Here is a 13,116-nt window from a genome sequence, read left to right on the forward strand (position 1 = left end):
GAGAAAGACACAGTGTCATGTTGCTGCTGGCACTCAGTACCTGTGAACAGTGTGTCTAGTGCAGTAATAGCTAGGTCATGCTGTAATACTCACACTCCTGGCTCTTGAGACCTGTGAGGTCTGGCAAGCAGCGACTCTCTCTCCCTGTCGGGCTCTCTAGGGGACGCAGTGTCATGTGTCTGGGGCTCTGTGCTGCTGTACTTCCTCTTTCGCACTCTCCGAACAGGAAGAGCTCAGGCTTGAGTGACACAGAGACGTGTTCTTTCCAAACCACACTTTCCACTCCCACCCTCTGAGCACTGCCATCGCATCTCTATCAGGGAGGGACACACTGACACAGCCCAGTCACAGGGCTCTAGACTCTTCTAGTCCCTGTGGACACTGACACAGCCCAGTCACAGGGCTCTAGACTCTTCTAGTCCCTGTGGACACACTGACACAGCCCAGTCACAGGGCTCTGGACTCTTCTAGTCCCTGTGGACACACTGACACAGCCCAGTCACAGGGCTCTAGACACTTCTAGTCCCTGTGGACACACTGACACAGCCCAGTCACAGGGCTCTAGACTCTTCTAGTCCCTGTGGACACACTGACACAGCCCAGTCACAGGGCTCTAGACTCTTCTAGTCCCTGTGGACACTGACACAGCCCAGTCACAGGCTCTAGACTCTTCTAGTCCCTGTGGACACACTGACACAGCCCAGTCACAGGGCTCTAGACTCTTCTAGTCCCTGTGGACACACTGACACAGCCCAGTCACAGGGCTCTAGACTCTTCTAGTCCCTGTGGACACTGACACAGCCCAGTCACAGGCTCTAGACTCTTCTAGTCCCTGTGGACACACTGACACAGCCCAGTCACAGGGCTCTAGACTCTTCTAGTCCCTGTGGACACACTGACACAGCCCAGTCACAGGGCTCTAGACTCTTCTAGTCCCTGTGGACACACTGACACAGCCCAGTCACAGGGCTCTAGACTCTTCTAGTCCCTGTGGACACACTGACACAGCCCAGTCACAGGGCTCTAGACTCTTCTAGTCCCTGTGGACACACTGACACAGCCCAGTCACAGGGCTCTAGACTCTTCTAGTCCCTGTGGACACACTGACACAGCCCAGTCACAGGCTCTAGACTCTTCTAGTCCCTGTGGACACACTGACACAGCCCAGTCACAGGGCTCTAGACTCTTCTAGTCCCTGTGGACACTGACACAGCCCAGTCACAGGGCTCTAGACTCTTCTAGTCCCTGTGGACACTGACACAGCCCAGTCACAGGGCTCATGACTCTTCTAGTCCCTGTGGACACACTGACACAGCCCAGTCACAGACTCTTCTACTCCCTATGGACATTGTTGCAGTGAATGACATTTTTTCTCAATAATTTAAACTGGTTTTATAAACTTTGCAAAAATGAAAGTACATGTCCCAAAAGGAAGACTATGTCATCTGAATGAAGAGAAAGAGGAAAACCAAGAAGAAGTATCTGAGACACAATCCCCACAGTCTGACTGACCAAGCGCAGCTCTGACTGACCATCCACAGCTCTGTCTGACCAAGCACAGCTCTGTCTGACCAAGCGCAGCTCTGTCTGACCATCCACAGCTCTGACTGACCATCCACAGCTCTGACTGACCATCCACAGCTCTGACTGACCAAGCGCAGATCTGACTGACCATCCACAGCTCTGTCTGACCAAGCGCAGCTCTGACTGACCAAGCACAGTCTGACTGACCATCCACAGCTCTGACTGACCATCCACAGCTCTGACTGACCAAGCGCAGATCTGACTGACCATCCACAGCTCTGTCTGACCAAGCGCAGCTCTGACTGACCATCCACAGCTCTGACTGACCAAGCACAGTCTGACTGACCATCCACAGCTCTGACTGACCAAGCGCAGATCTGTCTGACCAAGCGTAGCTCTGACTGACTAAGCGCAGCTCTGTCTGACCAAGTGCAGCTCTGTCTGACCATCCACAGCTCTGACTGACCATCCACAGCTCTGTCTGACCAAGCGCACCTCTGACTGACCAAGCGCAGCTCTGGCTGACCATCCACAGCTCTGTCTGACCAAGCACACCTCTGACTGACCAAGCGCACCTCTGACTGACCAAGCGCAGCTCTGGCTGACCATCCACAGCCCTGACTGACCAAGTGCAGCTCTGTCTGACCATCCACAGCTCTGACTGACCATCCACAGCTCTGTCTGACCAAGCACACCTCTGACTGACCAAGCGGAGCTCTGACTGACCAAGCGGACCTCTGACTGACCAAGCGCAGCTCTGGCTGACCATCCACAGCTCTGTCTGACCAAGCACACCTCTGACTGACCAAGCGCACCTCTGACTGACCAAGCGCAGCTCTGGCTGACCATCCACAGCTCTGACTGACCAAGCGCAGTCTGACTGACCATCCACAGCTCTGACTGACCAAGCGCAGCTGTGTCTGACCAAGCGGAGCTCTGACCATCCACAGCTCTGTCTGACCAAGCAGAGCTCTGACTGACCATCCACAGCTCTGACTGACCAAGCACAGTCTGACTGACCATCCACAGCTCTGTCTGATCAAGCACAGCTCTGACTGATCATCCACAGCCCTGACTGACCATCCACAGCTCTGACTGACCATCCATAGCTCTGTCTGACCAAGCGCAGCTCTGTCTGACCATCCACAGCTCTGTCTGACCAAGCGCAGTCTGACTGACCATCCACAGCTCTGTCTGACCAAGCGCAGTCTGACTGACCATCCACAGCTCTGTCTGACCAAGCACAGCTCTGACTGACCAAGCACAGCTCTGGCTGACCATCCACAGCTCTGACTGACCAAGCGCAGCTCTGGCTGACCATCCACAGCTCTGTCTGACCAAGCACAGCTCTGGCTGACCATCCACAGCTCTGGCTGACCAAGTGCAGCTCTGGCTGACCATCCACAGCTCTGACTGACCATCCACAGCTCTGACTGACCAAGCACAGCTCTGACTGACCAAGTGCAGCTCTGGCTGACCATCCACAGCTCTGACTGACCATCCACAGCTCTGACTGACCATTCACAGCTCTGACTGACCAAGCACAGCTCTGGCTGACCATCCACAGCTCTGTCTGACCAAGCACAGCTCTGGCTGACCATCCACAGCTCTGGCTGACCAAGTGCAGCTCTGGCTGACCATCCACAGCTCTGACTGACCATCCACAGCTCTGACTGACCAAGCACAGCTCTGACTGACCAAGTGCAGCTCTGGCTGACCATCCACAGCTCTGACTGACCATCCACAGCTCTGACTGACCATCCACAGCTCTGTCTGACCAAGCGCAGCTCTGACTGACCAAGCACAGTCTGACTGACCATCCACAGCTCTGACTGACCATCCACAGCTCTGACTGACCAAGCGCAGATCTGACTGACCATCCACAGCTCTGTCTGACCAAGCGCAGCTCTGACTGACCATCCACAGCTCTGACTGACCAAGCACAGTCTGACTGACCATCCACAGCTCTGACTGACCAAGCGCAGATCTGTCTGACCAAGCGTAGCTCTGACTGACTAAGCGCAGCTCTGTCTGACCAAGTGCAGCTCTGTCTGACCATCCACAGCTCTGACTGACCATCCACAGCTCTGTCTGACCAAGCGCACCTCTGACTGACCAAGCGCAGCTCTGGCTGACCATCCACAGCTCTGTCTGACCAAGCACACCTCTGACTGACCAAGCGCACCTCTGACTGACCAAGCGCAGCTCTGGCTGACCATCCACAGCCCTGACTGACCAAGTGCAGCTCTGTCTGACCATCCACAGCTCTGACTGACCATCCACAGCTCTGTCTGACCAAGCACACCTCTGACTGACCAAGCGGAGCTCTGACTGACCAAGCGCACCTCTGACTGACCAAGCGCAGCTCTGGCTGACCATCCACAGCTCTGTCTGACCAAGCACACCTCTGACTGACCAAGCGCACCTCTGACTGACCAAGCGCAGCTCTGGCTGACCATCCACAGCTCTGACTGACCAAGCGCAGTCTGACTGACCATCCACAGCTCTGACTGACCAAGCGCAGCTGTGTCTGACCAAGCGGAGCTCTGACCATCCACAGCTCTGTCTGACCAAGCAGAGCTCTGACTGACCATCCACAGCTCTGACTGACCAAGCACAGTCTGACTGACCATCCACAGCTCTGTCTGATCAAGCACAGCTCTGACTGATCATCCACAGCCCTGACTGACCATCCACAGCTCTGACTGACCATCCATAGCTCTGTCTGACCAAGCGCAGCTCTGTCTGACCATCCACAGCTCTGTCTGACCAAGCGCAGTCTGACTGACCATCCACAGCTCTGTCTGACCAAGCGCAGTCTGACTGACCATCCACAGCTCTGTCTGACCAAGCACAGCTCTGACTGACCAAGCACAGCTCTGGCTGACCATCCACAGCTCTGACTGACCAAGCGCAGCTCTGGCTGACCATCCACAGCTCTGTCTGACCAAGCACAGCTCTGACTGACCAAGTGCAGCTCTGGCTGACCAAGTGCAGCTCTGGCTGACCATCCACAGCTCTGACTGACCATCCACAGCTCTGACTGACCAAGCACAGCTCTGACTGACCAAGTGCAGCTCTGGCTGACCATCCACAGCTCTGACTGACCATCCACAGCTCTGACTGACCATTCACAGCTCTGACTGACCATCCACAGCTCTGTCTGACCAAGCACAGCTCTGACTGACCAAGCACAGCTCTGGCTGACCATCCACAGCTCTGACTGACCAAGCGCAGCTCTGGCTGACCATCCACAGCTCTGTCTGACAAAGCACAGTCTGACTGACCATCCACAGCTCTGTCTGACCAAGCACAGCTCTGACTGACCAAGCGCAGCTCTGACTGACCAAGCGCAGCTCTGTCTGAAAAAGCACAGTCTGACTGACCATCCACAGCTCTGACTGACCATCCACAGCCCTGACTGACCATCCACAGCCCTGACTGACCAAGCGCAGCTCTGTCTGACCATCCACAGCTCTGACTGACCAAGCGCAGCTCTGGCTGACCATCCACAGCTCTGGCTGACCATCCACAGCTCTGTCTGACCAAGCGCAGCTCTGTCTGACCATCCACAGCTCTGACTGACCATCCACAGCTCTGACTGACCATCCACAGCCCTGACTGACCAAGCGCAGCTCTGTCTGACCAAGCGCAGCTCTGGCTGACCATCCACAGCTCTGGCTGACCATCCACAGCTCTGACTGACCATCCACAGCCCTGACTGACCAAGCGCAGCTCTGGCTGACCATCCACAGCTCTGACTGACCAAGCACAGTCTGACTGACCATCCACAGCTCTGACTGACCAAGCGCAGATCTGACTGACCATCCACAGCTCTGACTGACCATCCACAGCCCTGACTGACCAAGCGCAGCTCTGGCTGACCATCCATAGCTCTGTCTGACCATCCACAGCTCTGACTGACCATCCACAGCCCTGACTGACCAAGCGCAGCTCTGGCTGACCATCCACAGCCCTGTCTGACCAAGCGCAGCTCTGGCTGACCATCCACAGCTCTGACTGACCATCCACAGCTCTGTTTGACCATCCACAGCTCTGACTGACCATCCACAGCCCTGACTGACCAAGCGCAGCTCTGTCTGACCATCCACAGCCCTGACTGACCAAGCGCAGCTCTGACTGACCAAGCGCAGCTCTGGCTGACCATCCACAGCCCTGACTGACCATCCACAGCCCTGGCTGACCATCCACAGCTCTGACTGACCAAGCGCAGCTCTGGCTGACCAAGCGCAGCTCTGGCTGACCATCCACAGCCCTGACTGACCAAGCGCAGCTCTGGCTGACCAAGCGCAGCTCTGGCTGACCATCCACAGCTCTGACTGACCAAGCGCAGCTCTGGCTGACCAAGCGCAGCTCTGGCTGACCATCCACAGCTCTGACTGACCAAGCGCAGCTCTGGCTGACCAAGCGCAGCTCTGGCTGACCATCCACAGCTCTGACTGACCAAGCGCAGCTCTGACTGACCAAGCGCAGCTCTGGCTGACCATCCACAGCCCTGACTGACCAAGCGCAGCCCTGTCTGACCATCCATAGCTCTGACTGACCAAGCGCAGCTCTGGCTGACCATCCACAGCTCTGGCTGACCATCCACAGCTCTGGCTGACCAAGCGCAGCTCTGGCTGACCATCCACAGCTCTGACTGACCATCCACAGCCCTGACTGACCATCCACAGCCCTGACTGACCATCCACAGCTCTGGCTGACCATCCACAGCTCTGTCTGACCATCCACAGCTCTGACTGACCATCCACAGCCCTGACTGACCAAGCGCAGCTCTGGCTGACCATCCACAGCTCTGTCTGACCAAGCGCAGCTCTGACTGACCATCCACAGCTCTGACTGACCATCCACAGCTCTGTCTGACCAAGCGCAGCTCTGTCTGACCAAGCGCAGCTCTGTCTGACCATCCACAGCTCTGACTGACCATCCACAGCCCTGACTGACCAAGCGCAGCTCTGGCTGACCATCCATAGCTCTGTCTGACCATCCACAGCTCTGACTGACCATCCACAGCCCTGACTGACCAAGCGCAGCTCTGGCTGACCATCCACAGCCCTGACTGACCAAGCGCAGCTCTGTTTGACCATCCACAGCTCTGACTGACCATCCACAGCCCTGACTGACCAAGCGCAGCTCTGTCTGACCATCCACAGCCCTGACTGACCAAGCGCAGCTCTGACTGACCAAGCGCAGCTCTGGCTGACCATCCACAGCCCTGACTGACCATCCACAGCTCTGGCTGACCATCCACAGCTCTGACTGACCAAGCGCAGCTCTGACTGACCAAGCGCAGCTCTGACTGACCATCCACAGCCCTGACTGACCAAGCGCAGCTCTGACTGACCAAGCGCAGCTCTGGCTGACCATCCACAGCTCTGACTGACCAAGCGCAGCTCTGGCTGACCAAGCGCAGCTCTGGCTGACCATCCACAGCTCTGACTGACCAAGCGCAGCTCTGACTGACCAAGCGCAGCTCTGGCTGACCATCCACAGCCCTGACTGACCATCCACAGCTCTGACTGACCAAGCGCAGCTCTGACTGACCAAGCGCAGCTCTGGCTGACCATCCACAGCCCTGACTGACCAAGCGCAGCTCTGACTGACCATCCACAGCTCTGGCTGACCAAGCGCAGCTCTGACTGACCATCCACAGCCCTGACTGACCATCCACAGCTCTGACTGACCAAGCGCAGCTCTGGCTGACCGCGCACAGTGCTGTAACCCCAGTACTCCAGTACTGTGCTGCAGACCTCTGTCAGCTCTGTTTACAGCTGGGCAGCTGTGATTGAGCCTCATCGGTGCGAGGAGGCCACTGTGGGTTCCAGACAAGCCTGGCCGTCTGCTCTGACAGCCCTGCTGTTCCTCTACTTCAAACGCTGCGATGAGCGCTCAGTTTCTGACGCCCCAGCGTCCTCCTGAGGGAGCGGCTGAGCCCTGATGCAGGCGAAGGCCCAGCAGGATTCGAGCACAAGTTTCGACGAAGAGGAGGAGAGGAGGAACATACCTCACTGGCCAGCTCAGGGGAACATCTAACGCTGCGGGCACCCTGACCAAATCTGCCATCGCTTTAATGATTATCTCTATTTCTGACCTCCTCGCCGTTCCCAGCTGTTCTCGGCGTGCGCCTGGACCGCTGCGAGGAGGAGTCCAACGGCGCTGGGCGAGATCTCCAGCTTCAGAGCTGCCCAGCCAGGGCACTGTCTGCCTGCTACTGCACAATTCTCGCCGCCCAGACCGCCAGACGCGTAGCGCTGTGTACAAGCGCTGTACAGACCCCGGGCCGCTCGAGCCACTGGTGGCTTTGTGAAAGTCAGCTCACGAATCCCAGAAACAAAATAAACAATGACAAATGCAATCAGTTTGGGGTGGGTTTTCTACGAAACACAATTCTGGCACTACAGCAGCAGGGCCGAGACCCCTGCAGGCGACTCTGGAAAGGCTCGTTCTCCTCCTGCAGGGCTGTTTGTCTCTGGGGCCCCTCGAGCACCAGGAGTCGCTCAGATGGAAGGAGGCGTGCTGTGGAAGAGGATGTTTCATTCTGTCGGACGCCTCTGCGGTCTGCCCAGCTGGGTGCGGGTTCTGCCTCTGTGTTGATAGTTTGGCGCGTGAGGGGTGTGATTTCGGAAGGCATGCGTAAATGGTTGCGAGAAGCGGTCATCTATCTGCGGCGATGGGACCCTCGCTCTCTGTGCGTGCGTGGAAACTCAGGGCTGAGTTCTTGGCAATGCAAATGTGCAGGAGCCAGTGACCCGTGATGCCTCTCCGGGCTGTGATGTCTCACTGCTCGGCAGCCGGGCGAAAGCAGAAGTTCTCAGTTTCAGTTCGCAGCAGCACAGGCAGCGTGGCCTCGACTCGCCTCGACTCGCCTCACTGCTGGAAACTCCGCCAAGCAGCCGCTACAACTGCTGTCAGCCCTCAGCTGTCCAGTAGACAACATCCAGCCATCAGCCAACGAGCACGCTCCAATCAACCCCCAGTCAGGCATCAGCCAACGAGCACGCTCCAATCAACCCCCAGTCAGGCATCAGCCAACGAGCACGCTCCAATCAACCCCCAGTCAGGCATCAGCCAACGAGCACACTGCAATCAACCCCCAGTCAGGCATCAGCCAACGAGCATGCTCCAATCCACCCCCAGTCAGGCATCAGCCAACGAGCACGCTCCAATCAACCCCCAGTCAGGCATCAGCCAACGAGCACACTGCAATCAACCCCCAGTCAGGCATCAGCCAACGAGCACGCTCCAATCAACCCCCAGTCAGGCATCAGCCAACGAGCACGCTCCAATCAACCCCCAGTCAGGCATCAGCCAACGAGCACACTCCAATCAACCCCCAGTCAGGCATCAGCCAACGAGCACACTGCAATCAACCCCCAGTCAGGCATCAGCCAACGAGCACACTGCAATCAACCCCCAGTCAGGCATCAGCCAACGAGCACACTGCAATCAACCCCCAGTCAGGCATCAGCCAACGAGCACGCTCCAATCAACCCCCAGTCAGGCATCAGCCAACGAGCACACTGCAATCCACCCCCAGTCAGGCATCAGCCAACGAGCACGCTGCAATCCACCCCCAGTCAGGCATCAGCCAACGAGCACGCTGCAATCCACCCCCAGTCAGGCATCAGCCAACGAGCACACAGTCATCAACCCCCAGGCAGGCATCAGCCAACGAGCACGCTGCAATCCACCCCCAGTCAGGCATCAGCCAACGAGCACACAGTCATCAACCCCCAGGCAGGCATCAGCCAACGAGCACACAGTCATCAACGCCCAGGCAGGCATCAGCCAACGAGCACGTAGTCATCAACCCCCAGGCAGGCATCAGCCAACGAGCACGCTTCAATCAACCCCCAGTCAGGCATCAGCCAACGAGCACGCTCCAATCAACCCTCAGTCAAGCATCAGTTAATGAGCATGCTCCCATCAACCATCAGATGACAAGCACGTTTCCAGAGAGCACTTCCCAAGGAGGCAGCAGCAAGGGGTGAAGAGGGGGTACAACCAGAGGAATGGAGGTACAGCAGGGTTGAAGGGCTCTGCTCTGAACAGATGGGACAGTCTCTCCTGCTCATCCCGGGACAGGAGATGAAGAGGAAGCAGAGGAACACGCCAGCTGGAGAGAACAGCAGTTTATTTGGTGCTCAGATACACTTGGTGAGTGTGGGGTTCAGACCCATGGTGGAGAACCCCAGGAACACCCTTGAGAACACACAGGGAGAGCACATGTCAGTACAGAGGGGTACACAGGACTGGAGTGAGCTCCAGCATTACAGAGCTACAGAATGGCACTGACAGCGTGTCCAGTCACAGACCAGATCATGGTGTCCAGTCACAGACCAGGGTGTCCAGTCACAGACCAGATCATGGTGTCCAGTCACAGATCATGGAGTCCAGTCACAGACCAGGGTGTCCAGTCACAGACCAGGGTGTCCAGCCAGAGATCAGCAAGTCCCATCACAGATCACTGTGTCCAGTCACAGATTATGCAGTCCAGTCTCAGACATGTGTTTCCACTCACAGATCAGCGTGTCCAGTCATGAGAAGGACACAGAGATGAATGAAAGAGCACAGAGTGCAGAACTGAGAGAGGAGTGAAAGAGCACAGAGTACAGAACTGAGAGAGAGAAGGGAAAGAGCACAGAGTACAGAACTGAGAGAGGAGTGAAAGAGCACAGAGTACAGAACTGAGAGAGAGCACAGAGTACAGAACTGAGAGAGGAGTGAAAGAGCACAGAGTACAGAACTGAGAGAGAGAAGGGAAAGAGCACAGAGTACAGAACTGAGAGAGGAGTGAAAGAGCACAGAGTACAGAACTGAGAGAGAGAAGGGAAAGAGCACAGAGTACAGAACTGAGAGAGAGAAGGGAAAGAGCACAGAGTGCAGAACTGAGAGAGAGGAGTGAAAGAGCACAGAGTACAGAACTGAGAGAGAGAAAGAGCACAGAGTACAGAACTGAGAGAGGAGGGAAAGAGCACAGAGTGCAGAACTGAGAGAGATGAGTGAAAGAGCACAGAGTGCAGAATATGCTGAGAAAGATCAAGTAGAGGAGAGCACAGAGCAATGAGAAAAAGAACAGAATCAAAACAAAGAAGCAAAGAGCACAGAGTTTGGAATTAGGAGAGAAAGTGAAAGATCACAGATTGCAGAACGAGAAATAGTGCAGAATTGGGAAATAAAGCAAAGAGCACACAACAAAGAGATAGAGGGAACAGGGTGTAGAATTAAGATTGAGAAAAAAGAGCACAGTGCGCAGAACCTGGTGAAAAGGGGAAAAGGCAGAAAAAGTTTCGAAAGGTTAGAAAGGTTAGAGCACAGAGTACAGAATTGGTAAAGATAGGCACAGAGCGCAGAGCAAGAGAATTAAGCCAGAGAAGCAAAGAGCAGAGTGCAGAAATGGGAGAGAAATATTGAGAGCTCAGAGTACAGAAGTGAGAGAGAGGCACAGAGAACAGAGCAATTGGAGAAAAACACAGAATGCACAATTAAAACTGATAAGGAAAGAGCAGAGAGTTCACAATTCAGAGAGAAAGGTCAAGAGCACAGAGTACAGAACTGAGAGAGAGGAGTGAAAGAGCACAGAGTGCAGAACTGAGAGAGAAGGGAAACAGCACAGACTACAGAACTGAGAGAGAGGAGCGAAAGAGCACAGAGTACAGAACTGAGAGAGAGAAAGAGCACAGAGTACAGAACTGAGAGAGGAGTGAAAGAGCACAGAGTACAGAACTGAGAGAAAGGTCAAGAGCACAGAGTGCAGAACTGAGAGAGAGGAGCGAAAGAGCACAGAGTACAGAACTGAGAGAGAGAAGGGAAAGAGCACAGAGTACAGAACTGAGAGAGGAGTGAAAGAGCACAGAGTACAGAACTGAGAGAGAGAAGGGAAAGAGCACAGAGTGCAGAACTGAGAGAGAGGAGTGAAAGAGCACAGAGTGCAGAACTGAGAGACGAGTGAAAGAGCACAGAGTGCAGAACCGAGAGAGGGGAGTGAAAGAGCACAGAGTACAGAACTGAGAGAGAGAAAGAGCACAGAGTACAGAACTGAGAGAGGAGGGAAAGAGCACAGAGTGCAGAACTGAGAGAGATGAGTGAAAGAGCACAGAGTGCAGAATTTGCTGAGAAAGATCAAGTAGTGGAGAGCACAGAGCTGGGAGAGAGTGGCGCAGTGAGCCAAGCGAAAAGAGAAAGAGAAGAGAATGGAGAATGAAGACAGAGAAGTAAAGAGCACAGAGTTCAGAACTAGGAGACAAGGGTCTAGAGCACAGGGCTGGAAGAAAAATGTTAAGAGCAAAGACTGTGGAGCAGTGAGAGAAAGGAAAAGAGCACATAGTGCACATCTGGGAAATTAAGACAAAAGGCAGAGAACAAAGAGAGAAACAGAGTGCAGAATTAAAACTGAGAAGCAAAGAGCACAGAGTGCAGACCTGAGAGAGAGGAGTGAAAGAGCACAGAGTACAGAACTGAGAGAGAGGAGTGAAAGAGCACAGAGTGCAGAACTGAGAGAGGAGTGAAAGAGCACCTTGTTCAGACCCAGCAGGTAAAGGTCAAGAGCACAGAGTGCAGAACTGAGAGAGAAGTGAAAGAGCACCTTGTTCAGACCCAGCAGGTAAAGGTCAAGAGCACAGAGTGCAGAACTGAGAGAGAGAAGGGAAAGAGCACAGAGTACAGAACTGAGAGAGGAGTGAAAGAGCACCTTGTTCAGACCCAGAAGGTAAAGGTCAAGAGCACAGAGTACAGAACTGAGAGAGGAGTGAAAGAGCACCTTGTTCAGACCCAGAAGGTAAAGGTCAAGAGCACAGAGTACAGAACTGAGAGAGGAGTGAAAGAGCACAAAGCACAGAATTCAGAGAGAAATGTCAAGAGCACAGAGCGCAGAATACAGAGAGAAAGGTCAAGAGCACAGAGTGCAGAACTGAGAGAGGAGTGAAAGAGCACAAAGCACAGAATTCAGAGAGAAAGGTCAAGAGCACAGAGCGCAGAATACACAGAGAAAGGTCAAGAGCACAGAGTGCAGAACTGAGAGAGGAGTGAAAGAGCACAAAGCACAGAATTCAGAGAGAAAGGTCAAGAGCACAGAGCGCAGAATACACAGACAGAAAGGCCAAGAGCACAGAGTGCAGAACTGAGAGAGGAGTGAAAGAGCACCTTAATCAGATCCAGCAGGTAAAGGTCAAGAGCACAGACTACAGAACTGAGAGAGAAGTGAAAGAGCACCTTGCTCAGACCCAGGAGGTAAAGGTCAAGAGCACAGGGAGCTGAAGAAGGAGAGAAAGACAAAGGGCACAGACTGTAGCACCAGGAAAGACGGGCACAGAGCACAGAACACTGAGAGAAGAGAGTGCAGAATTAAGACAGAGAAGAAAACAGTACAGAGTGCAGAACTGGAAGAGCACAGAGTGCATTATCTGGAGAGAAAGTTCAAGAACACAGACTACAGAATTGATCAAGTGTAAAGAAGACAGAACAGTACAGGTGCATAGTGCTGGACTGGGAGATTAAGACAAAGAGCAGAGAGCAAGGAGAGGAAGAACAGAGTGCAGAATTAAGACCAAGAAGCAAAGAGCACAGAGTGCA

General features: G+C 54.6%; 1 protein-coding gene across 1 annotated transcript in view; it reads right to left on the minus strand.

Moving 5' to 3' along the window:
* Nucleotides 1-663, minus strand: part of LOC148816366 (Fc receptor-like protein 3) — a 12,402-nt gene extending 11,739 nt beyond the window's left edge. The window contains exon 1 of the mRNA XM_088939664.1: nt 1-663. This exon is cut by the window's left edge and continues 15 nt beyond it. Within this exon, the coding sequence (XP_088795790.1) occupies nt 1-19 (19 nt within the window). The 5' untranslated portion in view covers nt 20-663.
* Between the last annotated feature and the right edge of the window lie 12,453 nt (nt 664-13,116).

Source organism: Atractosteus spatula, chromosome 22 (assembly GCF_055471065.1).
Source record: "Atractosteus spatula isolate fAtrSpa1 chromosome 22, fAtrSpa1.hap1, whole genome shotgun sequence".
In the NCBI taxonomy this organism is placed as follows: domain Eukaryota; kingdom Metazoa; phylum Chordata; class Actinopteri; order Semionotiformes; family Lepisosteidae; genus Atractosteus; species Atractosteus spatula.